Source organism: Periplaneta americana, chromosome 17, assembly GCF_040183065.1.
Source record: "Periplaneta americana isolate PAMFEO1 chromosome 17, P.americana_PAMFEO1_priV1, whole genome shotgun sequence".
NCBI classification, from domain to species: domain Eukaryota; kingdom Metazoa; phylum Arthropoda; class Insecta; order Blattodea; family Blattidae; genus Periplaneta; species Periplaneta americana.
Window position 1 is genome coordinate 94,901,164 of NC_091133.1, and position 27,052 is coordinate 94,928,215.

Here is a 27,052-nt window from a genome sequence, read left to right on the forward strand (position 1 = left end):
GGTGCAGCGGAGCGCACGGGTACGGATAGTAGTTTGAATAAAAAGATGAAGCTGTATAGCTTATGACTCTTGCAGAGCGTTCCTTATATAATGTAGCTCGACCGGACGGCGCGCGATCAGTATAGGTCATGCATAATAGTGATAATGGCTGTATTTTTCAAGTGACAAATAATAAAAATAATGTTAGACTATAATTAGGCCTCACGAGATTGGATCACAAAAAATGTACTGCTAGTTGCATGGAGTAATTAGTTATTCTTTGAAAAACAGTTGGCCGCAAGATCAGTTTCTACATTAGCTCCTCTAGCGTTTGAAATGAGAAAATAAGTTTCGCATCCTACGAGTATTATTCATCCATGCTATTGGGCTGGTGCGAAAGTTCGTAGCGTTCTTCACTGTGACAAAAGTTTTTATTTGAGATGAACAGAAGACACAAAGAAATTATTAACCCTTCAGTACTCGCGCGGCATACATTTATAACCCACAGCTGTTTATTACATCATAACATCTCCACTTTCAATATGATAAGGTGAAATTTTCGATACCTTCCTTTTACAGTTTAGCTCTAATGTTTGGAGTTTTTGTATGTAATTGTGACTTTTTTCTGCGTAGCAATAGATATATGATGTCGCACCATCTACCCTTAAGTACTCAATATGATAACCTGTCACTGATAAATTCGACCTTTTTTACTGCTGATTTTATTCTTTTATGAACAAAAAATCCTGTTCCTAATTGGTGATTATTGTTTCCTTCCCCATAATACAACAAGTAATCTCCTATTTGTGATATGCCATTTCCATCTAACCTAACCTCTTGTACTCCCACGAAGTCTATTCTATATCTAGCTAATTCTTTTGCTACTAATGTTACCCCTCCTGTTCTATAAAGACTAGTTACGTTCCAAGAGCCAAATCTCAAAACCTTATTCCTTTGCTGTGGGCGTGCCAGAGAATCAGTCCTATTCCGAGGCTTATTGTAGGGATTCGTAACAAGCTGTTTTTACGGTGATGTGTTGTTAGCCCTTCGCCCAACCCCCAAGCTGGAGGACCACCACTGCTTATTCAATATATTCACATATATATTTAGGGCTAAGCGGGATGAAGTTACAGGAGAATGGAGAAAGTTACACAACGCAGAACTGCACGCATTGTATTCTTCACCTGACATAATTAGGAACATTAAATCCAGACGTTTGAGATGGGCAGGACATGTAGCACGTATGGGCGAATCCATAAATGCATATAGAGTGTTAGTTGGGAGACCGGAGGGAGAAAGACCTTTGGGGAGGCCGAGACGTAAATGGGAGGATAATATTAAAATGGATCTGAGGGAGGTGGGATATGATGATAGAGACTGGATTAATCTTGCACAGGATAGGGACCGATGGCGGGCTTATGTGAAGGCGGCAGTGAACCTTCGGGTTCCTTAAAAGCCATTTGTAAGTAAGTAAGTAAGCAATAGATATATTTTTAGAGTGGATTACAAATGTAATCCGTACGAGTGCTAACGCTAGTATTTTTTCGATTTCCTTACTTGTAATTTGAATTATTGCTGTAAGTCGTTCATAATACACTTTTATACATATTTTCTATTGTTACAATGGTCATTTTATCCTGTAATATAAATGATCGCATGGACATAATTGCTAATGCAGAACAATGACTTCTCATATGAATTAGACACATACTTGAGTGCAATAGTGACTTACATTTTGGGAGAGAACTTAATAACTGTAGAGTGTAGTTTATAATAACTAACGATTTAGTCTGTATAATAATAACAAAAGAGTTTTAATTACATTTGTTGCATCATAATACCACTCATATTATATTGACATCAATTAATTATACAGGCTGTTAGTGGCATGAGTGCACAAATTTTAACAGGAGGTTCTTTATATGAAATAGAACAATAAATCTAATAAAACATTTTTCTACAACTCATAGTTCAACCAATAAAAAATAAATTGTGTGGAAAGTTTCGTTGCCGATGTTTTCATATCTCCTTCAAATTGTAAGGTTTACTATGAATGTCGCGATAGATATTAAAAAGATGATGTCTTTTTTACTTAAAGTGAACCGTTTATTCACAAATTAATGTTTAAATTATATTATTTGTATGTTTCGTGTACCTAACCATTAGCAGGTGTACACAAATTACGGCGCGAGCACTGAAGAATTAACATTATTCTCTTACATTATCTATGACTCTCTCCAAACGCTGGGATAGATTTTCGACTCCGCGTCTGAAGATATCTGCTGGTGTGCAGTTAAAGAAGTCGTCAAGTCAAGTTTGTAAAGCATCGTTATCAAAGGGGTCCACACCTGTGGAGTAACGGTCAGCGCGTCTGGCCACGAAAACAGGTGGCCCGCGTTCGGTTCCCGGTCGGGGTAAGTTACCTGGTTGTGATTTTTTTTCCGGGGTTTTCCCTGAACCCAATATGCTGGGTAACATTCGGTGCTGGACCCCGGACTCATTTCACCGGCATTATCACCTTCTTTATTTCAATCGGTAATTATGTATGGAATTATAGGATGGGGTAGCTCATTTAAATCCAATTTTAATCCACTTTATTTATTACAGAAGAAAATAATTAAAATATGTCTTCATAAACCTATTGATTTTCCATCTCAAAATTTGTTTCTAGACTTTAATGTACTTAACGTAAGACAAATTTATTATATTGTATTAATAAAATTCATACATAAAAATCGAAATAATTTTGAATTGTATTCTCGTAGTTATGAAACAAAAGGTATGAATTCTTTAAGATTGTTTGAACCAAAATGCACACTGTTACAGCATTTAATCATAGTAGTAATTTAGGCCCAAGAACGTATAGCAAATTTATATTTAAATATACTAATATTGTCAATTCGAATAGTTCTAGTATTAAATTAAAAAAGTTATGCATGGATTTTATAAAAATTGAAAAATTGTAAATTTAAATTTATATACTATAATTGCAAATTGTATTGTATAATTATTAATTATAATTGTATTGTATAATTATTAATTTCAATTCAGGAATTCGCCCCTGAGCACGAGTTCTACTCTTTCAGGAGCGAGCTAAAGTTTCTCTGTATATTTTATATTTTATGTTACAATTATTAGCAAAATAATAAATAAATAAATAAATAAATAAATAAATAAATAAATAAATAAATAAATGTCATTCAGACGCAAAATAACCAGAGATGTTGATAAAGCGTCGTCAAATAACCTACTAAAAATTATCAAAGGGTATCCCTTTAAGACTATTGCATAGAGAACGGAAAAAGTTGAAATCTGAGGGCGTAAGATTGGGAGCAAATGGGGGATGTGGAATCACCTCCCAATCAAGCTCCTGAATAGCTGCTTTCATCATATTAGCGGAGTTCGGCCGTGCATTATCGTGTTGCAGAAGCACTTGATGCAGTCCTCTCGGTAGTTTTTCTTCAATTGCGGCTGCAAGGCATCTTGCAATAAATGTCAGCAGCTATAATTACAATTCTGGGAAGCAATTCGTAGTGCACGGTTATCCTACCAGACGCATAAAGCGGTGGTTTCCAAGAGCCAAGTAATGCGGGGGCGGAATTTCGTTTCCACGCAAAGACATCTCTTATGGACAATACGTTATGATAGTTTCTAATATACCACCACAGTCTAGTATATACAGTCACGAAGCTCAATACTTACTAAATATGCAAACATAGACAGTTGAAATACGCATCCATAGATAGTTGCTAACCACCAGGATCGCTACTATCGCCTCATCACAGACCCTTTCCTCAACAGACGATAAAATGTATTGTACTTTCGATATCGTATTCTTTTGAAAAAATTAACCCTTTCCTTCCACTATTGAAAAGTGAAATACATAAGGTTTATATATTATTTTCATAAAGTATATATTATATTTTATAAACTCACCTTCCTGGATCTTTCGGAAGAAGGATAACTCTGACCTCTTTTTCTTAGAATTTATAGTGAAACAAACGTCTCCTTGTCCCATATTATTATTCAAATTATTGTATTTGAGCCATTTACAGTTATTACAACCGATAACGAACATTTCACAGTTTACACAACTTTTCACAACAAAGCGAAATACGGCACAGTCAATGCCTTTTCGATCTAGACCAGGCCGTAATATATGTTCGGGTTTTCTATTTCAGTGTATGGAGTTCAGTGAAATATTATATTATAACTTTATTGCGTATCATTGCTAAGCTTTATTTAATGTAATGTATCCATAAGTTCCGTTTACTTCTTGTTGCGTTATATGTTGCAGAAATAATTACGAAACTGTGTTATTTTAATGTGAAGAGAATTTTACGTGTTAACATAATCTGTTCGCATCAACATAGTTTAGAATGGAAGCTATTTTGAGGTTCAATAAAAACGAATTTATATTGTGATTTTAATTTAGCACATCTACCGTCCTTAATTGTAGACAGAAAATTTACCATACCACTCCTATGAAATTAATATAAGTACGATTGTGTTACTGTGTCTCTTAAGTAGTAGATAAATACAATAATTCAGTACTCAATTGTAGTATTAAATTACAGACGAACAGAATGTGACGGGTGTCATACATGACATTATGTTTAATTATAATGTATAATTGCGAATATAGGAATATAAGTTAAATATAGTAAACATAACCTGTAATTTCCATATGACATAACATACATATGTAGGGGCAGGACATTGGAGACCACTAAAATTAGACAGAAAGGGGCAACTGGTACAGTAAACATAACCTATAATTTCAACATATCTAAATATTCGTGCGGTGCAACTGAAAATTATTGAATCGTGCGTAAATGAATGTACAAGAATTTCGCAATATTTAATCAAAATAAAGGCAGGTATTACACATACGAACAACGTAATTTTCACACCAAAATAATATTACACCGTAAGGAATTATGTCTGAAGTGTCTCCTAATCATTGTTTTAAATTTTATTAATGCAATTACAGTACATTTTAGAGAAATATATGTTACTCTTTATGCATTCCAATTAATTTATATGGTTGAAACGCCGCCCTTCGTGATCGGGTTAAGCGAGTCACATGGTCTGCCTCACGGCCTGTATTTGATCACGATGGCAGTGACACAGTCTATTGTTCCTAGTACTCACAGCGCTCCAAGCGGCTAGTAACTATCGCGAGAAATGCAAAAAATCACCCCAAGCTTCGTGACTGTATATAGTAGACTGTGATACCACTCCGCTGCGTACACTCGGTCTGCACAAGATTGCGTCACGGTTCGCTCGAATAGCCGGCAGCTGTTCCGGCATCTAACGGCGGGATTGGCGTCAGAGTTCAGCAACGATATGGGTGGAAAATTTGATAGATTTGGTACAGAATCATCCCATATTATACAATTTATCGGATAATAATTATAAAAACAGCACAGTAAAAGAGAATGTGTGTCAAATGACTGCCGACAGGTTGGAAGAATCTAGTAAGTTTACTGTAACTTAATAAATCGTTTCTTATTACATATTTTGATAGGTTATCTTGACTGTTTAATTTAGCATAATATTAAACATATGTATTTCCTCATGTAGTCAGAAATAGTGATGATTAATTTGAAATAAAATGTATAGTATTAACCTCAATTTATACATCTGAAGTCTGATTAGTGTAATAAGTAACTAGTCAACGATGTATGCAATGGAGGGGGAAAGAAACTGGTCATCCTACCCATTATCTCCTACCCTAGTTGTCTCATGAGTGATGGCTTGTTGGTGTCACTTGTGTCTTCGGACAATTGACTAATCAACAACCTCAATTTGAATTTGAAACGACAGAACCGTTTTCTTGAAGTGATTTCTCCGATAGTATTCTCCCCGTACATGGCACAAATATTTCGAGCCGCCTTCGCTGCCTTTCCACTTTTGTTAAACTCCAACAAAAGAATATGTCGGGAGCTTTCATTTTTTTTCTCCCCACTTGCTATTCCATCTTCTTTAGTCAACAAATAGCACAAAGTTTCTTCAAATCAGCAAAATTCAAGGCGTATTTACAAGCACTCATACGCATAGTAAATATGCATCCATAGTTAGTTGCTAACCGCTAGGATCGCAAGTATCGCCTCATTACAGACAATGCGAAATAGTACCAGCACAGTCTATTGTTCCTAGCACCCTCACAACTCAAGCTTCGTGACTGTATATACTAGACTGTGATATCACCTTCACTTTAGCTCTAGAATATGCAATTAGGAGAGTCCAGGATAACAGAGAAGGTTTGGAATTGAACGGGTTACATCAGCTGCTTGTTTATGCGAATGACGTGAATATGTTAGGAAAAAATTCACATAGCTATTAAGGAAAACATGTGAATTTTACTTGAAGTAAGTAAAGAGATAGGTTTGGAAGTAAATCCCGAAAAGACAAAGTGTATGATTTTATCTCGTGACCAGAATATTCTACGAAATGGAAGTATAAAAACTGAAAATGTATCCTTTGAAAAGGTGGAAAAATTCAAATATCTTGGAGCAACAGTAACAAAATATAAATGATACTCGGGAGGAAATTAAACGCAGAATAAATATGGGAAATGCCTGTTATTATTCGGTTAAGAAGCTTTTGTCGTCCGGTCTGCTCTCAAAAAAGTTGAAAGTTAGAATTTATAAAGCAATTAGCCTATATAACCGGTTGTTCTGTATGGTTGTGAAACTTGGACTCTCACTTTGAGAGAGGAACAGAGGAGGAGCTTTCGAGAATAAAGTGCTTAAGAAAATATTTGGGGCTGAGAGGGATGAAGTTACAGGAGAATGGAGGAAGTTACACAACGCAGAATTGCACGCATTATATTCTTCACCTGACATAATTAGGAATATTAAATCTAAACGTTTGAAATTGGCAGTGCATGTAGCACTTATGGTCGAATCCAGAAATGCATATAGTGTGTTAGTTGGGAGACAAGAGGGAAAAAGACCTTTGGAGAGGCCAAGACGTAGATGGGAGAATAATATTAAAATGAATCTGAGGGAGATGGGATGTGATAATAGGGAGTGGATTAATATTGCTCAGGATTGGGACCGGTGACGGGCTTATATGAGGGCGGCAATGAACCTCCGGGTTCTCTCAAAGTTTACTAAACCAACGGAAGCATTCTTTATAACAGGGGTCGTCAGCACAGAGCACGCTGGGGCTTGTCTCTCTTACCCGCGGAAAACGCAGTGCACTAGTGTGCACTCCGTAGCTGCTAGCGGGTATGCTCTCTATCTCTTCCTGTTGCACGACAGTGTACACCGGATAGCACCGGGTACCCATTGCACATTTCAGCGAGTGCTGACGACCACTGCTTTATAACATGGTCTGTCTTTTATAGAAGCTATAATGTTAACACGTTTTTTATTTTGTTAGGATGTTGTTCTTGCATGTGTCTAAAAGTCTGTAACGTTTTATCCTTTTTGTTTTGCTAATGTTCACGCATACTTCTCTTTTCACTTATACAGCCTGGTTCATTTGCTTGATCACCTTGACCATTTGACGTTCTTTTTCGTTGATAATATACTCTCAAGCAGTCCTCCTTCGACTTCTTGTTAGGTTCCCCGTTGCCAGGATGCAAATTAACGAGGGGAGGACGGGGGGGATTTCCCTCCTGTTGGAAAGTTATCCCCCTCTCATAAACTCACATTAATATTCCTTCACAAATTGTAATTGTTTTAATACGAATATACGTTATAAAGTATAAAGTAAGCAAAGAAACTAATACCGGTATTAATGTATTATCATCACCGACAAGTTGACAACAATCAATTACCTAGAATTTCCATTTCTTATCTTAAGCCTGCTCATTGATATAATAATAATAATAATAATAATAATAATAATAATAATAATAATAATTATTATTATTATTATTATTATTATTATGATCAAGATGGACTGTATGAAAGACTGGATGGAAGACTCTGCGATTAACACTCCCTGCAACTCTATTGCATTTCCAGAAAAATCAGTAGTTGTTAAAGTCAAGAAAAAACTACACATTTTATATTTTGAAGTATCAGATAGATATTGAAATAAAATAGTAATGAAGCAAGAAATTCTACGAAACTATAATAATAATTTTATAAAGCACACTTTCCTCTTATAAAGAGTTACCTCCTCTTTCAAAACCATTATTAAGCAAGTACGCGCTTCCATAGATATTTTTGTTATGAATTGTAGTGAAACATCCCTCCCACCTCTCTGACGTAACAAGAGCGCACAAATGAAATGTCAGAACTATACTAAACTTACATACTACTACTATTACTACTACTACTACTACTACTACTACTACTACTACTACTACTACTACTACTACTACTACTACTATTTTGTATGTTTAAACCACAGTTTAGTATCCTATATACTAGACTGTGTTTAAACGCTGTGGAATAGTTCGTTCTTTCTTCTTCTTCTTCTTCTTCTCATTATTATTCTTATTATCACTACTATTATTTTGTTTATTTATTTCAAGTATAATGTAGATCCTTGGCGTCACTGGTCCCACTCATAACGTTTTATAGTTTATTCATCCCACCCGTTGTGTCTTCTATAATTTGTCGTATGAAAGAAAAGAACAAGAAGAAGAATAGGAAGAAGGAAAAGCAGAGATGATGGTGATGATGATATGATGAATTAAAGATCATGAGATGAATTGATGATGCTGATAATGAATTGATAATTGATGATAAATTGATGGAGGAGAAGAAGAAGAAGAAGAAGAAGGTTACCTACCGATAATTTTATATAATTTTATCGATGATTAGTCCATTTTGAATCTTGCTGATTAGTGTTCATCCATGGTCGATACCCTGGGAAGAGAAGTGTGACAACCATACATACCGTTAATTTTATCGCTGCCGGAACCGTGATTGATTAGTATTTACTCATGGTCGGTATCCTTTTTTTATATATATTCGTCAACTTTTGGATACAGTATCGAAATCTTGGGTGATCTCCCGACTGTTCCTAATTACTTTTACTTATTGCTAAGAGGTAATTCATTTATGATGCTGCACTCCCGTCATTACCAGGATGAACAGTGTGGGGGGGGGGGGGAAACACACAAATGTCGGTACCCTGGGAAGAAAAGTTGTCGACGGAGTTTGTGCACCTGATGTGAAGAAATCTACTTGAAATTCAAGAGATGGCAGCACTTGATATGGTCTCGCCAAAGACGAAGTTGGTCTCGCTGTTGAAATTAAGTATTTTGCACATCTTTTCCTGTAGTTACGGTACACTTTGTTCAAAGCTAGACCTACATGATATAGGTCTAGGTTCAAAGGTATCTGGCTGTACTAATCGGTTGTGACTGATAATTTGTTCGTGTAAGTGTGATTTCTTTAGTTATTACTTCAATCAATAGATGGCAACGGTAATGTCAGTCTAGCCAATCGTACGTAAATATACCCGCATTATGGAATTCAATTTTTCTTACCCCTCTACTGTTTGTAAAAGAACATTGGGTTTAGCTGGACCCGTCAATAATGAGAATAATTTATGCTTAATCTACATAATCATTTTTGATAACACTTTTTTAACCGCACAAATAATGGTGCTACCTATTGAGAACTAGCGGAACTCTATCAAAGTTTGTCAATTATATCTTTGGTTCTGACTTATCCCGTGGTTGGAAAGTTCGTTTACACGATAATAAAATCGTAGGTTTTGAACGACAGTGTACTTAAAAACATAATGTGATATACAGTTCCTTTGATAATATTCTACTTTATAATGTAAGGAAAAAGCCACTATACTTGTCAAAATCAAGGGACAAATCACATCACAAAACGAATTGATCTATGAATGTATATAAAACGTCTTTGGAATGTATTGGTAGATGGCAGCAGGATGTAATCATGTAATCGTGACATGTTCTGCCATCTTACAACAAATTTTAGAACTATATAATACTATGTTGCCTGCAAACTCTATAGTTTCGTTGTGGCAAATATATTATATCGTCACAAAATTCAAAATTATTATGTAGAAATCATAATTATAACGCGGTCGTAAATGTATAAGTAGGACCTTGTTTCCATTATAATGGTATAATTTCTTTCGGAGTGCTTAGAAGAGGCAAAATGTCATTTAAAACGTAATTTACACGATATATCGTTCGACGACTGTTCTTCGATTGTTTCAATTGTAAATTATCGATATAACTTTCCAACTCAACCCACCAAGGAAGTGTTGTCGGTAGTCTGACAAAATCTTATGGGTTTGAGTAACCGGTTCTTTGGTGTAATTTGTTAAAGAAAATGAGTGTGTGGTACAGTTTTAGAAGCATTAAGTTTACTCTTCTATTTCATTTATTAGTAAGTTATTTTATTTCATTTAAAGAAGTAGTTTAATACTTAGTTTTTTTGGTTAAAGCTTGTGTCGATTAGCTGATAGACTAATAATTAACTTTCACATACTTTGCCACGACGTTGTAAAAGTTTTCATTGATATGGATACTTGAGGGTTTATATTCATGTATATCTTTAATTTTATGATAGATTGCATAATACTTTAAATTTAGTAATGCTATTAAAAGGCATCACAGTCTTTTTGGGTTAGCTCTGGACAAACACTGTACATCTCTACTATTGATGTATGACAAGTATAGGTTATGTAAGAGAGTAATTTCATGGGATTCATATTTTAACTTGATAATTAATCTTTTGTGAAATAATACATTTCATGTTGTGTTCTACTAAAATTAAAATTTTAATGAACTTCTGTGTTGCAAGTGTTCTAATAATTATTGATGTTGTTCCAATAGGTTTGTTACTTCTTTTACAATCCAACTGATAGTGGGGCAGTACAACTTACACAAAGTAACTTGGATACAACATTAGGTAAGAGAGAATTCATTCATTGTAATATTAATTTTTAGCTCATTTTCATATATTTTTTTTTCACTCTCTAACCTTCATGTTACTCGTAATCAAGTCTAATTTTTTCACAGATTCAGTTTAAAACTTACGTACCGGTACCTAGCATAATGGTAGTGAACAAATGAATATCAGGAGTTTTGTGATGATACGTGTAGGCCTATCATGTCTTACGTCTTCCTAATAACGAAAGGACAGTCACATAGTCATTGTATATATAGTTTTTGATATTGATGGCTTATATATACCGGTAGAGAAGGAATTTCGCCCTCTGTACATAAACTATTCAACAGATGGGCTACTATCTTTCATCCCATTTTTAGTGTCATTTCGTTGCTGCCTCTGTCTGATACCGCGTCCAATCCATATAGGGGCAGCGGCGAAATGGCGCAAAAAAAAAAAACAACCCCGCAGAAACTGCATCATAATATTAATAAAATGTCCCAAACCATATTGAAGGGAAAAACACCATTTTCGAGAACAAAAATTTATCATCCCAACACCTAGAAAACGTTGTATGGGGGAGGGGGGGAGGAAAAAGACTAACGTTTATCTCACATCCTCTTTTTCTAATATTTCTACCTTCTTCACACATTCTTCTACACTCTCATTCTTCCATTCTTTTTCCCCCTTCTCCGCACCTTGCTACTTTATTTCTACTATCTAATTTTATATCTACATACATTTTCATTAACACACAACTTTACTTGCCTTGCCAATGGCGAGACTCGAACCACCGTCCTTTACAGACGTGGACAAATTAGCAAACTTGACGATTTTTATGGTATAATAATATGGACATTCCTCTCGACCTCATAACGCATAACAGCAAAATCCGCTATCCTACAAACCACGAAAATCATCGCAAAACAGACAATTCTAAATAATAACCTTAACACGAAATCCTCTAAAACTCTCACATAAGTTACCGAAAACTTAACATTTTTATTGCACATCCTATTCATCGCAGTAAACAAATAGGCAGCAGTTCTCATCCATAAAAAATACGACATCATCTCCAAGGTACGTTATCTACTCTCATATAAATAAACTAACAAACAAAGCAACCAGTCCTAACCTAATATATACCCTTAATCAACCCCTAACCTTTCCCAAATACACTTAAACTAACATCTAACCTTTACCACATACACCTAATGTCTAACCTATCACTAATCCATGTGAAATTTCTTTAGTATAATATCTTAACTAGTCAACGATGTATGCAAAGCAGGCTTAAATCCTCATGATCGATGTCTAAATTTTTTCTACTAATACTCATTCAATTGGTAATTATATAGTAATGTACACATTCACCAATATCCATCCTAGAAAATAATTTAGCATTCTAAACCTATGTCTTCACACCTGCAACGCCCCATGGCAACTGACGTCATCACATTGAATCCCTACTGACACATTCCACTATTAGAAATACAACAGTCAGTTCCTTTACACAGCTCTACGTAATGAACATACAACAGCATGCAACTTAATTATGCCAGATATCAGCGAAACAATGAAAGTTTAAAAGATACGTAAAGTAACATCACCCAATAAGATACGAAATCATCTCATGGCCACCCTATATACACACATCACATAAAACATGGAAAATAACTAATAATATTCGCAACACGAAAATAGCATCCCACTGCAACGGTCACATAATTCTTAACATTGGTACCATAACATAATATTACAATATAGCATCTGAAGACCACTTTAATCATGTTAACAAAATATGTTTATAAATATTAAGTAACTATTAAATCAATAAAAAATACCAGAATACCAGTTTTCCATTCCTCCTGTATGGAAAGAATCCTGATAATTTAAATAAGATCTGATCATCACTAGTCATGTACATAACAAAGTTCCTGTCTCATACAGCCCAGTTGTAGCTCAGTTGTTTAATGGTATCTCAGTGAAGTTCAATTTCAACCAGATCATTTGAGCTTTCTAGTAGTTAAAGTGACTTAAGAGTACTGTAGGCTTTCTGTGTGTAGTTTGTTTCCTACAAATTTTATTCCACTAACTTAACTCACTGTTGTCTTTCTTTTTATTGTCTCCGAAAATCTTCAGTAATGAAAGAGACACTGTAAATAAAGCCACTAGCAGAATGAAATACCTGTATTCAGTCTGTTACATGAGAGAAGAGATAATATGTAGTCGTTAGAGTGAAATGAGAAGATGACTGGTTTTAGGGAAAAGAAGGAAAAAAATAAGGAAAGGAAGACATTTCAGGGTCGATGTGCTGTTAGCCTGCTAGACAGCATCAGAATTGGGAGTGCTGTTTGTTCATTTGGTACACTGGTTGGTCCCATCTTACTTCCAGCTCATCTCAATGGTGAAACATATTTGCACCTTCTCCGAGAAACTCCCCACTTTACTGGAGAGGTTCCTTGGTGGTAATGCAGTGTGTATGGTTGCTGCATGATGGCCACCCAGCATATTTCACATGTGTTTTTTCATGCATTCCTAGACAGTGTCTTTCCAGAACTGGTGGATTGGTCATAGTGGATCTGTTGCTCGACCACCAAGATCTCCTGACCTCACCAGCCTGGAGTTCCCTTATGAGGTCACTTGGGTTTTGTTAGTGTGTGCTACTCCTGTAGATGATGAGGAGAACCTAAGAAACCCTATGGTTTTGGCCTCAACAGGCTCAATACATGCTATTCCTGGGATCATTGAGAGAGTCTGACAGACAGTGAGCTCTGTTCAGAGTTCAGTGGTGAGCACAGAGTGGTCAGACAATAACTTTATCCAGCAGGGTGACTTGCTTTATGTGATGCAATACTCCCAACTCTTAATGCCATCTAGCAAAGCTAATGGCGAGATGCCGACCCTTAGCTCTCTGACAAGACATGATTGTTTCAGCCTCTTTATACCAGCCTTTAAATTTAATGCACAGACTTATGGGAAACCTGTATAAGTTACATTTATATATAATAGATATACATAGGCAGAAACAGATTACATGAGTGGACAGAAGAAAATGAATTCAAAATAAACAAAAGCAAAACAGTAATGAAGATCTTTAAAAGAGGGGGAAGAACAGCAATGGAAGACAGAATAACAATAGATGAATTAGAGCTTGAGAAGGCGAACTCGAACTATCTGGACATCACACTGCAGACGATAGGACTTTCTTTCAGATTACATATTAGAGTATGAGTAGTTGCCACTATAAGAAGTACAGTGAAACATGCTTGTTTGTTATGCTATCCCATATTATACGCTCTTTTCATCTGGTTCCTTGACATCCTTATATGAAACTATGTAAAGTCCACCGCTTAATACACTCATCGTCCCCTTTAATACACTCTTTCATCTGCTGAAAATTCTAAAATACCGTACTTTAAAGGATTCTGAGAAAATTTTTCTGGATTTCTACTAGCGTTGCCAACCTCAACACTAGCTTGTCTGCTACAAACGTCCCGAAATTCAGCTACAAATACAAAATTAAGCTACGCTCAATACAAGACGTCATAAAAGCAAATAAACAAATAACAATGTAACATACTTGGGGGCCCCACTTTGAAAACAGGCTCTTCCCATGTATATCTATATCGTTGTACGTAGACATGTAGCGACACTTTGTGCAAAACTTTGTAAACATTGTGTCATTAGAAGTCTTTTCATAAAGAGAGGCTGATCTGAAGATGGCTTAGAGAGAGTAGTAAACAATTTACGACCTGTGCTACAGTTATAAAGTTATAATGTTGCATGTTGAAAGGCTAATGTGTTGGAGATGTCATTCATTAATTAGTTCTTTTTTGTTACTTAGGCGACTCCCAAAAAAGACCCTGTCGGGTGTCGGCAAATTCACGAATCCAGAAATTGCCAGTTAATTAATAGGCGCTATTCACATAGCAGGAAAAGACAACTGAAAATAGGAAAGCTTTCCTTGTCATAAATAAGAGTCGCACGTCCGGAATTCAGCCCTACCCTAAATTTTCTATTATATATATTCGCAATTTTTTTTGAGGAAGCGAGAGATTTCTTAAGGCTATTAAGTTGCATGGTTCAATTTTTCATGCACGTACACATCCACTCTTGGAAAAATATTAAAAGAAGCAAGTTTAAGTTGAATTAAGATGCACGAAGATTGTGTCTACATGGTACTTCGTTTTGAACTTCATCTTCACTACATATATCAATCTTCATGCACTGTTTTAATATGTAAAGTTGAGCCGTATAGATACACCTTTAGAGTGTGAGAAAATAAAATTTGATAGAAGAAAGTGTTTACACACAAAATTGTATATTCACAGTCATTCGATCTAATCTCATTCGGCTACATTTTGGCATTCGGCTACGACCATTCTGCTACAAGCTACATAACTAAAAATTAAGGTACGTTTAGCCGAATTCGTCCACGGTTGGCAACGCTGATCTACATTTACCACTAGTGTCCGCATATTCAAGAATTTGTATGAGTCTTGTTTGGTGAATAGAATAGAATGCGACCTTTGAGTACGTGCAAGACTACTGTATTCAGAACCTGCCCTTGCTGGCAGTTTTATATCACATTGTCAGTGAAGACTTGATGAAGAGGAAGTGGAAGCGGTATTCTCACAATGAAGCCCTTGCTGCGGAATCTGTGATTCGTAGATTCATTAATGTTTCTAGTAGTTAAATTATTGATGTCACTTCCAATTTGACTCGTGTGGAAAATGCAGTTATTCATAGTACTGGATCAAGTGGAAGACAGAAAACAATTTTTTTATTTTTTTAATAAAGGGGCACTTTAATTGATAAGACAGTATATTTATTCTGACATTTTCTGAAGGGAAAGAAAATAAAATAATATTTTATCCTGCATAATTACACTATTTAACTTAATCCTTAAATTTTTTCAACAAATGTTATGCTGATTCATACCTTTGTGTTAAAATTTAAAAAATCCAAAAATGACCTACTCTTGCTAATACGTGGTTCCGTTTAATACGTTATCTTTATCCAGTCCCTTGAAGAGCGTATTACCGAGGCTTCACTGTAGCTACGAAATTACAGCCTCCATAAGACTCTCGTTGACGACAACTATGAAGCTGTTCAAAGCAAAAGTACTGCCAGTATTCACATATGGCTTGGATATAATCTGGGAACACCTCAAGGTAGCAGACCTAAAAGCAATGGAAAGTACAAAGGCAAGATACCTCAAGAGAACACTAGGAATCTCAAAATGGATACCTTCTCACCTTGTTTACAAGTTAGTGAGGGAGACCTTCCCTGTTGAGGACATTCGAATAACTATGCAACTGCCATTTACATCCCAAGGACAAGAACTGCTAAGAATAAAGAGAGAGAAAAGAGAGGAGATCTGGGAGGAGTTTTATGCAACTGACGCCATGGTTAATCGAAACTGGACAGGGGCTGATCAGGAATTAACAGTAAAGGAAGTGAGGTGGTATGTGCTGGTATGGAATACCGCCACTCGTTTCTATGGCCAGAAAACATATCGTTAGTGAAAAATGACATACCAACACTGAAAAAAATGTGATCCTTAAAAATTTGTTTCTACATTTCTTCACAGCAAAGAGTACTATCTGTTTGCTTCGTAAATCTAAACCACAGCCTTCTGGAGCTGTATTCAACGTGTATTGAGACACTTTTATTTGATAAGTCAACCCCTGGAATGCTTGATATCATAGCCATTAAGAACAACTCGGCATACATTCTCGATCCCACCATCAGATTTGAGACACATGCAGATCAACCGCATGAGGTGGACAGTGAAAAGAAATGGATCTATGAACCAACAATCCCGTTCTATAAAGATAAATATAACCTGTCCCACATTGATGTAATAGGTCTGATGGTGGGAGCACGAGGTACCATACCCTCCTTCTTTGCCAACAAATGTAAAAACCTGGGCCTAACACACAGTATTGTGAAGGAAATAGCCATTAGTACCCTCAAAGGATCGATTCAGATATTGAGAAATCACTTGTATGGGAGTGATAATGGAAATTTCTAGTTGTCTTAACTGATGGCTGTTGTGGTTTAGATATCAATGCCAATCACTCCGTATTATTATTTTTCTCGCGGAATTCAAATCATTCTAACCTATCTGATAATATCCCCCCCTTTCTTAACTGCAAATAAGCACAAACGCTACTTAGGTATAAATTTTTCTGACATTTTGCATATCTGATTCCCTAACCGTTTCTAATGTGTATCATTTTACCTTTTAGGTGTGTTTCCAAATTATATGTAATACGCTTTGTCAAATCTGGCAACCTTTTCATAAGGGAAGCTAAATTTATTATTTATATTTAAAGTATAAATGGTGGCCATTGTTGCCAATTTAGTGACTGTCATTTTTGTTGTTGCACTTTTTATTAGTAATTAATTAAGGGATTTTGAAGCTTTAACATTATTTTAAATGATAACTCTCAATGGACATTGCAAAATAATCTAATAAATAACTGAAATAACTTGAAATTATTTTATTAAGAACTTTAATGTGTTGCGTAAGCTTAAAAGATTAGCGTTATTAACTGCACGAAACAGTTTATTGTATACATAATGTTTGTGTATGTTGTAAGGGAGGGGGATATGCCTTTTTTAAATCTAGGTATGCCAGGGGAAAATTTTGGGGTAGCATTCTGCCTCTGTTTTTTTCCCCCCACTTCCCTCACTGGGAATTAAGAAGCACAATCACTCATCTAGGAGTATATGGCTATCACCATAAATTCTACACAAAAAATATTTCCACAATCCAAGTGAAAGTTGTGTTTGTGAACTATGTGAAAGATATCACTGACTATGATAAGTGCTTAAAACGCAAAAAGACTTTAAGTGAATATAACAAGGAAAAGTGTTAAACAATTGTACCATCTTCGTGCATATTCGTGTGTTTTACCTATTATAATTATTAATAGGCCTACATAGAAAGTAGATTAATTTAATTTGCAAGCATGAACAGTTCATTACTGTAGTAGAAGATCTGAATATGAAGACATTTTGTTTATTCTGTTCTGAACTTTTTGTTTTGACCTACCTTCTACTTCATGTATGCATTAATAAAACAGCGACTGGTAGCTCAGTTGGTAGAACTGGTGACGGACTGGAAGATCACAGGCTCACTCCTGGGTGGTGGCAGGATTTTTCTAGTAGCCAAAACTTTCAGAATGGCCTCAGGTCTACTCATCCTCCTGTCAAATTTAGTACATGGTTTTTCCCAGAGGTAAAAGGCAGTGTGAGTATCTCCATGTCTTGTTTATGTTATGCTGAGGGGACAAATTTATCTTGGCATTAATAAATGAATGGAAACAAAGGTCACAAATAGACAAATGGTCTGCATTCTGTAGAAGGGAACCAACTCAAAAAAAATTTAATGTCTCAGTAATGTAATAATTCCAAAGATCCATATTTTAATCAGAGATGCATCATAATATGCATTTGGTTAAAGAAATATGTATGTACAGTAGTTATATCTGCTTGTGAATTTATTACTTATGTTTAACTTTAAAATGATTTTTTCTCAGTTTAGGTATAATATCCATTGGTTTCTTTCTGCAAAATGTGATTCAAATGGAAATGTATAGAAACTTGAAACTTTGTCATTTTCTTTGCTGATCGATGGTTTGGCACTGTCAGAAGATAACTTTATAACAATCAATTTATAATTTACTCAACATTTATGATAAATACAGCATGGAAATTTTATTGGATAAAACGGAAATCATAGCATTTAGAGTAAAATCCAAAGCAAAATATTCTTACATAAAATTCTTGGGAAAGTAATAAGTAGATGGATTTATAATAATAATAATAATAATAATAATAATAATAATAATAATAATGGCTTTATTTAACCTGGCAGAGTTAAGGCCGTAAGGCCTTCTCTTACACTCAACCAGGATTAAAACTTGCTTACACAGTTGAACATAAAACTGGATCGGAATTAAGTAATTACATACTGATACAATTTAGGTACATAATGAGATCAAAAGAGGTAGTTACATAAAATTTACCTCATAAAATAAAAATAAACATAGTGAAATACATATTAATGTTGTTAGAATCAAATACGAATCACATAAAAACAGAAGCCGATAATTCAATAAAAAAATGTACACAGTAAAAATAAAAATAAACACATTAGTATACATATTAGTATTAGATTACAATTAAGTAGGATTTACATAATTAAACCAGAAACCAACAATTGAATAAAATGTACACAAAAAATAGATTAATAATAAAAAAACAACAACAGTGGGATACATATTGGCGCTAAGTGATAAATAAACACGATTTAGATAATAAAAGTAAGAAACAAAAAAAATAAATAAATAAATAAATACAGTGGAACACATTCCATTAAATATTTGCAACGCGTTAGGTCTGGCAACTCATCATAAGATATTTTTCTAATTTACATTTAAAGGAAATTAAAGTTCGGCAGCCCTTGACTTCAGGCAGCAGAGAATTCCAGTGACGAGAAGTAGCAACAGTGAAAGATGAAGAATAAAGAGATGTGTGCAGTGGTATTTCTAGAGTGTTATCATATTGTGATCGAGTATTTAAGTTATGATACCGAGAAAGACTGTGGAATCGGACAGATAAGTAACTCAGGGGTGGGCAGAAAACAATTTGGGCCGAATCCGTAGTGAATGCAACACGGATAACATTCAGTTCATTAACATCAAACCTGAGGGAAGGGGTGAAGTCCTGACTGTTTCTCCTTTGAAGTGACGGATTAGTATTATAGAAAACTTCCGAGAGAATAAAACGTTAATTTCCTGCTCTACTACACTGGTGAGCAAAATTAAATTAGTATTACACACCACTTTATAGGAAACATATTTTATTGTGCATGGATATTTTTGCGTAATGCTTACAGACATTACTTATAGCAACCTCTAGTTGAGGTGCTGGCTAATATGTATATCTATTATCAGGCAGTAAGCGTATATCTCATTTGCGATATGTGTCAGAGGAAGAACAATAATTGTTTGTATGCATCTGAAGTCTGATAAGTGTAATATGTAGCTAGTCGGTGATGTATGCAATGGAGGGAGAAAGGAATAGCTAGTTGCCTCATCAGTGATGCCTTGTTGGTGTCACTTGTGGGGTTCAGACCTGTCTTCAGACTGTTGACTAAACAACAACATATAAGTAGCTAATTGATTAACTAGTGGACTTACTCGTGTTAATTATGTAAGATTTGACCGGCTTACAGCTGTTTCAGTGATTCACGCACCATCCTCAGAGCCTACTAGATCACGGCGTCATCTCGAACTTCTCTGCCTGTTATGTGGGTGTGTTTGATTGTTGAAAGGTGTTGAAGAGTGGAGTCAAATAGTGTGTGTGTACTGAAATTGATCTGTGTGTTGAGAAATCATCGAAATCACAGACATCATAACAAAGCAAAACTATTTCACACACAACAACAAATACTACACCCAAACAGAAGGATTGCCAATGGGATCACCCATATCCAGCATACTAGCAGAGATATTTTTACACAACATAGAACAAACATACATACTCAACAGTGAACAAAACAAATATGCAGACAACATAATATACTGGCACAGATACATAGACGACATACTCATACTATACAAAGGAAACAAAAGACAAATACACAAACTACACCAATACATAAACAAATCACACCCAAAACTTCAATACACACTAGAACTTGAAAAGAACAACTCCATAAATTTCCTAGACATCACCATAACAAAAATCGACAACAAACACGCTTACAAAATATACAGAAAACCAACCACCACCACCACACACATACACAACACATCTAACCATCTCATACAACACAAACATGCTGCATTCAGGACAATGGTACACAGATTACTCAACATACCCATGAGCCAACAACACTACAATGAAGTGAACACAATCAAATACATAGCACAAGAAAACGGATACAATCCAAACATAATAGACAACATCATAAGAAAGACAAGACAAAAACACGCAAAACACAACACAAACACAAGAACACAAGAAATACATCACACTAACATATGAAAACAAAAGCACACATAAGATCGCATCTTCATTCAGAAAGCAGAAATACAACATAACATACAGAACAGAAAACACACTACAAAGACATCTCAACACACAAAAAACACAAACAAATAAATACGACCACACAGGTGTATACAAACTCACATGTAATAGTTGCGATAAGTTCTACATAGGACAGACAGGCAGATCATTCCAAACACGCTAAAGCAATAACCAGAAGACACAATACATCTACATACACCGATCACAAATAACCAATGCTAACCATACACACAATAACATAAATACGGACATGGAAATCCTACACATACAACCCAAGAACCAAAAACTCAACACACTAGAACAATACGAAATATACAAACACACTAAAACACACCCTGATCAAATTCTCAACACACAGATCAATTTTAGTACACACACACTATTTGACTCCACTCTTCAACACCTTTCAACAATCAAACACACCCACATAACAGGCAGAGAAGTTCGAGATGACGCCGTGATCTAGTAGGCTCTGAGGATGGTGCGTGAAGCACTGAAACAGCTGTAAGCCGGACAAATCTTACATAATTAACACGAGTAAGTCCACTAGTTAGGTAATCAATTAATTATATTCAGGTGTTAAAAGTAGTGTACGCAAGATTCAAAATGGATATAAGTAGCATATGAAGAATGAAAACATTGTTTAAATTGTGTAAAATTTATTGTGTCAATTGACTGTATCTGCATATATAATGCACAAGAGACAATGGAAGTATGTATAGTAGATGTTAACCGACTGTACTTGCATATATGTTGCACAAGACACGGAAGTACGTACAGTGGATGTACCTTCCGCGTCTGGCCACACCCTGAATGTATAATAGTCATCGCTTACCTGACTTGTGTGAAATGTGACCAGACACTGGGCTCTACTTACCTATGTGCATGTGATTTCATTTATATATAGTTTGAGGAAGTAAATTATAAACGCATATATTGAGAAAATAGCCTATGCGTCATTAAATCGGACAACAAAAGAGAAAGCGAAACAGCAGAGATGTGTCATCTTAGTGAACTGGTTTTTTTCTTCTTCAATAGTTTGATGCTGAAGCTTTTAGCAGCATAGGCCTATACTTTAGGTAAATGTAGTGATGATCTACTATGCTTGAAAATGTCATATGAGAATCATTCCCTGCTCCCTTCGCCGTGATGTCACTTGTGTATACAGTGTTATCCATTGTCCTAACACAACAACAATGAGTTCATCTGACAACACCTGCGTGCTTACTAAACAGATGTTTAAAGAATTTCGTCTCTCTTTCATCGGAAGTTACTATCTTAATAGTATCATGTTTCAGTATGTAGTAACATTGACATCAGGTCAGATATATTATTTACACCGCTGTTACTTTTTTTCTTTGTCACAGCTACAGTTTCCATGTTGTGGTAGGTTGAGTGACATTCCCAAAAATGCCAAGTCCGGATATTAGAGCAAGTATAGCATAATGCAATACCAATGCATACCTATAGATATTTCTGCAGTGTTGCCCATTTGCACGTAATACGTTGTTGATACCTTTGTAAAACTTATTTACGGAAGTGAAGTTTGTTGGAAATTGACGTTCTTTTCCTCTACATACTTTATTTCTTTAGTGTAGGGATTGCTTTTGTAAACCCTGTCTTTCAGGTTTGTTGATAATAAAAGTTACAGGGTTAGGTCAGAGGAGTGGGTGGCTATAATCCAATGCTAATAATTCTATTTTCAGACACTTTTTATTGCTTTAATGTGTACTTAGGGTGTACTATTATTACACCGATAATAAAACTTCAACAAATAACCTGGGCAGTGGCACCAACTTTTGAAAAACATTGGGTAGGCTCAAAATACTTGAATTATAAGTTCACATAAAAAAATCTCGTAAATCATCCCATCCATGAAATTAATTATAATATTGATATGACTACGGATAGTATATATAAAGCAGAATGCTAAAAATAACAAAATTGAGATCTGATAATAATTGTGAAGTGTATTAGGGTTGCCAACTCTCCCATATTTCTAGGAATCTCCCGTATTTGCCCCTAATTTTTAACAGTCTCCCTGCTCCCGTATTGTTATCCACTTCGAACATTTTTCTCCCTAATTTTTGCATAATGTAAAATTTTTTATTCTAAACGTTTGATTTTTCCGTGTGAGATGATTTATATGATGAATTTTGTTGTTCAAGAGATGAATTAATTTGTGCAGTGTTTAGAGGAAGTAATAAAGTAATGCTTGCTAGAAATGGGTTTTAATGCTCACACGTTTAAAATCAAACAATGTTATAAATAACAATATTATAAATTTGGAAAAACTGATTAGCTGCAGTGTAAGCGTTCGGGTCTCTCCTCCGTACAAAAGAGAAAAAAAATGCTCATACAAAGAGGGCGTTTCATCTCATAAACAACATTGTACAGATGTTCGAAACATGTGCACGACACATTTAACCAAATCAGAGCTGAAAACTGCAGTCGACTTCAACTATTACGCGAAACAAAATGTCTCAAAATACTCTTAATTTAAGCCTAGTTGCCAAAGTGTGGAATAAAGTTGTTTTTTAGTAACTGAACTGAATAATTTATCTATTTTTCTATGTGAAATTTTGTCGATTCCTTAGTCTCCCGTATTTTCTTCAAAAAAAAAAAGTTGGCAACCCTAAATATTCCGCATGTGGTTAGTATAGTAAGTTCCATTTAGTCTACTTGTAGGTAACATTTTAAAAATATTTTCTGTGAATATCAATTTCGACCATCAAATAAAAATTCCTTTCCCATAGTAGTAACTATAAACAAAAAATCTCCGCAATATTTTGTGCGTTGCCGTTCTACATAATTACCCAGTTATAGTAATTAAATAGAAGGTTATAATAAAATTATGTTAACATTTTTTTAACTTGATTTCTTTCGAAAATAAAAATATTTAATAGTACGTGGTCTCACAAATTATGTAGCACAGCGAGTCACAAATGACTACACATCGCATGTAAATTTGTCACAAACATCTTCGAGTCCAATTTTTCAACACCATTCTTACATGGTAGGAGAGTCGAATGAAGTGCACACCAACAGTGCATTCTTACTCATTTGTATATTGATTTTAATAACCAATTCACCACGTATCACAACAGATGATGATGATGATGATGATGATAATAATAATAATAATAATAATAATAATAATAATGACAAATTTTTGGGTGGGCTCGGGTCCCATGGGCCCATATAAGTTGGCGCCACTGAACATGGGTAACACAGTATAACCACAGTCTAGTATATATAGTATATACAGTCACGAAACCTGAGTTATGAAGGTGTTAGGAACAATAGACTGTGCCGCTATTATTTCGAATTGTCTGTAATGAGGCGATATTAGCGATGCTAGTGGTTAGCAGCTTACTATCTATAGATGCATATTTGCTACGTATTGCGCTTCGTGGCTGTATATACTAGACTGTGGGATAACTCCGTTAATACGCTCGTCAAGGGACTTTGTCCAGCGTATCTAAGCGAGATAGTGCTATAGACGGGAAATGATTTATGAAATAGGAAAAACAATAATTTACACACCACTTTATAGGAACCTGTTTTATTGTGAATTAGTTACAGTGCAAATTGCAAATAAGAGTTTATCTCTTATGGAAAAAATCATTGTTTGTTGTTTGCCGTGTGTTTGTACTGCTATTATGAACAATAACATTTTCTGTGCGGTTGAGGTAACTACAGATAACTTCACATGACACACCGCTAGGAGCAACACTAATGTAATTTTTCAGTTATAAACAGAGATTTCCGGTTTGTCATTTTGCACTATCAAGCTTACTGCGAAGGATGACTACATTTTACACGAAAGACAGGAATATATTAACAAGGAGACGTTTAAGTGTTGAAATCCTTTCATAGAAAGGAAAGTACCGGAAAATCCATCTTCCGATAGTGCTGACCGGAGGGTTTTTTCAGGCAGAGGGTGAAATTTCTTTCTTGCACTCGTGATGCAATGATCCTCAGTACAGTCACAGCAAATATTTCACGAGATTTTACTGTAGTTCTGAGGTTCATAGGCTCACATGCAGTCAAAAACAATTTTTTAAGAGTTATGAAACTCCTTTACAAGAAAAGTAAAGCCGGTGGTTTTTGTAGATTTATGGACGTAAAAGAACCTTGTTTCTGATAGAAGACTTCAGGTAAAATTCCTGACGTTCATTTCTTGTCCAAGTTCCGTGCTTTATGTGGTCAAATAAATATCTTTGTAGATCTCTGAGACTGTAGGCTTGTGAGACTGCACCAATCTTTGACATAACAGGAACTACTATAGTCGCGTTGCTCTTATTTCCGGCAACCAGTCACGTTGCAGGTCGGCTACATTTAAATGTCCGCATCTTGTCATTCGCTGCTGATGAGTTATGCACTTCCTAAGCTCTAAAAATACTGGGTATAATATTCCGCCGTTTTTGTACTTTCGTTGTCGTTCTCAGCGAGCAGACGAAAACTATCTTTACCGCACTGTTAAACATTATCGTGTCGTAACTCCTACGAGAGTCAATCAATTATGCTATCATTTTTAGGATTCGTAGATAAATATCTAAGGAAAGCATAGGAAAAAATTCGGAATCAAAATCTTTTTTGAGAATTGAGAAAAAAATTACTAACTTCAAAGTGATCCGTTCAAAATAGACATTGACACGCTCAAAAGTTCATAAGCGACAAACTTTATTTTATTTTTCACGTTAGATGAGGGGTCAAAACGAGATAAATGTTTAGAAAGAATGGAAATTACTTTTGAAAGTGGCTGCTAATCAAAATCTTTACTGATTTGCGAGTTACGGCGAGTTAAAAAAAGGAGCGATTTGTTTCGCGGAAAATTGAAGTCTCAATTTTTGTCTGTTAAAGGAGAAAGGACGGATATTTGCTTATTTATAGGAATTCTTGCTCCGCTTTCAGTGTTTACAAAATCGTGGCCTGAGAGAGTCAGGATTCTATTGGACATCTTTGGTGAAAATGAGTTTGTTTTATCGAAATGGATTATACTTTTCATGTAGGCTACTTTAACACACAGAATATTTGTAATAATCTTTATTTTTGTTCCTATTAATATTTTGCCAGAATTTTCACTTTATTTGAGAAATACATGGCTCCATTTCAATCTTTCTATCCTCAGACATTTATCTATGAATCCTAAAAATTACAGCGCGATTAACTATCATAGGAATTACGACGTAAAAATATTTAACTGTGCGGCGAATAACGTCGTCTGCTAACCGCAACTGACACTGAAAGAACTAAAATGGTGAACGATTATACCTACCTAGTCTTTATAGAGCCTACATTTCCTAGGACATGAGCAAAGAGGAGCCACGCCGGAAATAACAGCGACGCGACTATAATTATATAAATTATATCTTAGCATTGTTTGGAATGTTTTGGAGTCTTTTACAAGGTGATTAAATTTGTGTATATTATGGAAATGGGTTAATAGTGATGTTATACGAGGGCTTACAGAAATACAAAAACATAATGTACTTAATTGCTTAACCTCCACCTTTCTTGTAACATGATTTAAGGTACTTAATTTAGCGAACTTTGTCATAGTGTATTGAATGTGGGAGAACATATTAATTGAAATGCAATGAGGAACTAACACACATGTACCACCATCATAGAACCCACATGCCAATTTTATACTTTACTCACGTGTTCACCTGCAGCAGCTAATGAAACGTTTCTTGTGTAATAATGAAGTGATTTGGGATGGAACAATTAGAGCATATTAGTAGGTATTGAAGTGAAGCGAGGGCAGAAGACGCACATTTCAACACACAGTCCTGCAGCCAAGGATAAGAAACATTGTAATGCGAAAATGGAGAATATTCTAGGGCAACGTTGAAGTGGGGACCGCTTTTTAAAGTCAGAACAGTTCCGCGGACCATCTTACTCATGTTCCCTTCGAAACAAATTTATAATTTTCGTAGCATATTTTGATACCAGTATACTTATATTTTAAAATTGAATTAAGGTTCGATACTTTGGTCCCCTGTTATGAATTCGGGTGGTCCCTGGCTGGGTTACAGGCGCGGCGCCAGATGTGCAGGGAAAAGATGGCGAGAAACATCACTTATATAGTGCTTTAAATCCCTCTTTTG

At 35.3% G+C, this 27,052-nt stretch overlaps 1 protein-coding gene across 1 annotated transcript in view; it reads left to right on the plus strand.

Moving 5' to 3' along the window:
* The first annotated feature begins 10,162 nt into the window (after window positions 1-10,162).
* The window catches only part of ERp44 (Endoplasmic reticulum protein 44), a 72,317-nt gene continuing 55,427 nt past the window's right edge, over window positions 10,163-27,052 (plus strand). The window contains exons 1-2 of the mRNA XM_069817182.1: window positions 10,163-10,319; window positions 10,769-10,844. Coding sequence (XP_069673283.1) covers window positions 10,263-10,319; window positions 10,769-10,844 — 133 coding nt within the window. The 5' untranslated portion in view covers window positions 10,163-10,262. The remainder of the gene's footprint in view (window positions 10,320-10,768; window positions 10,845-27,052) is intronic.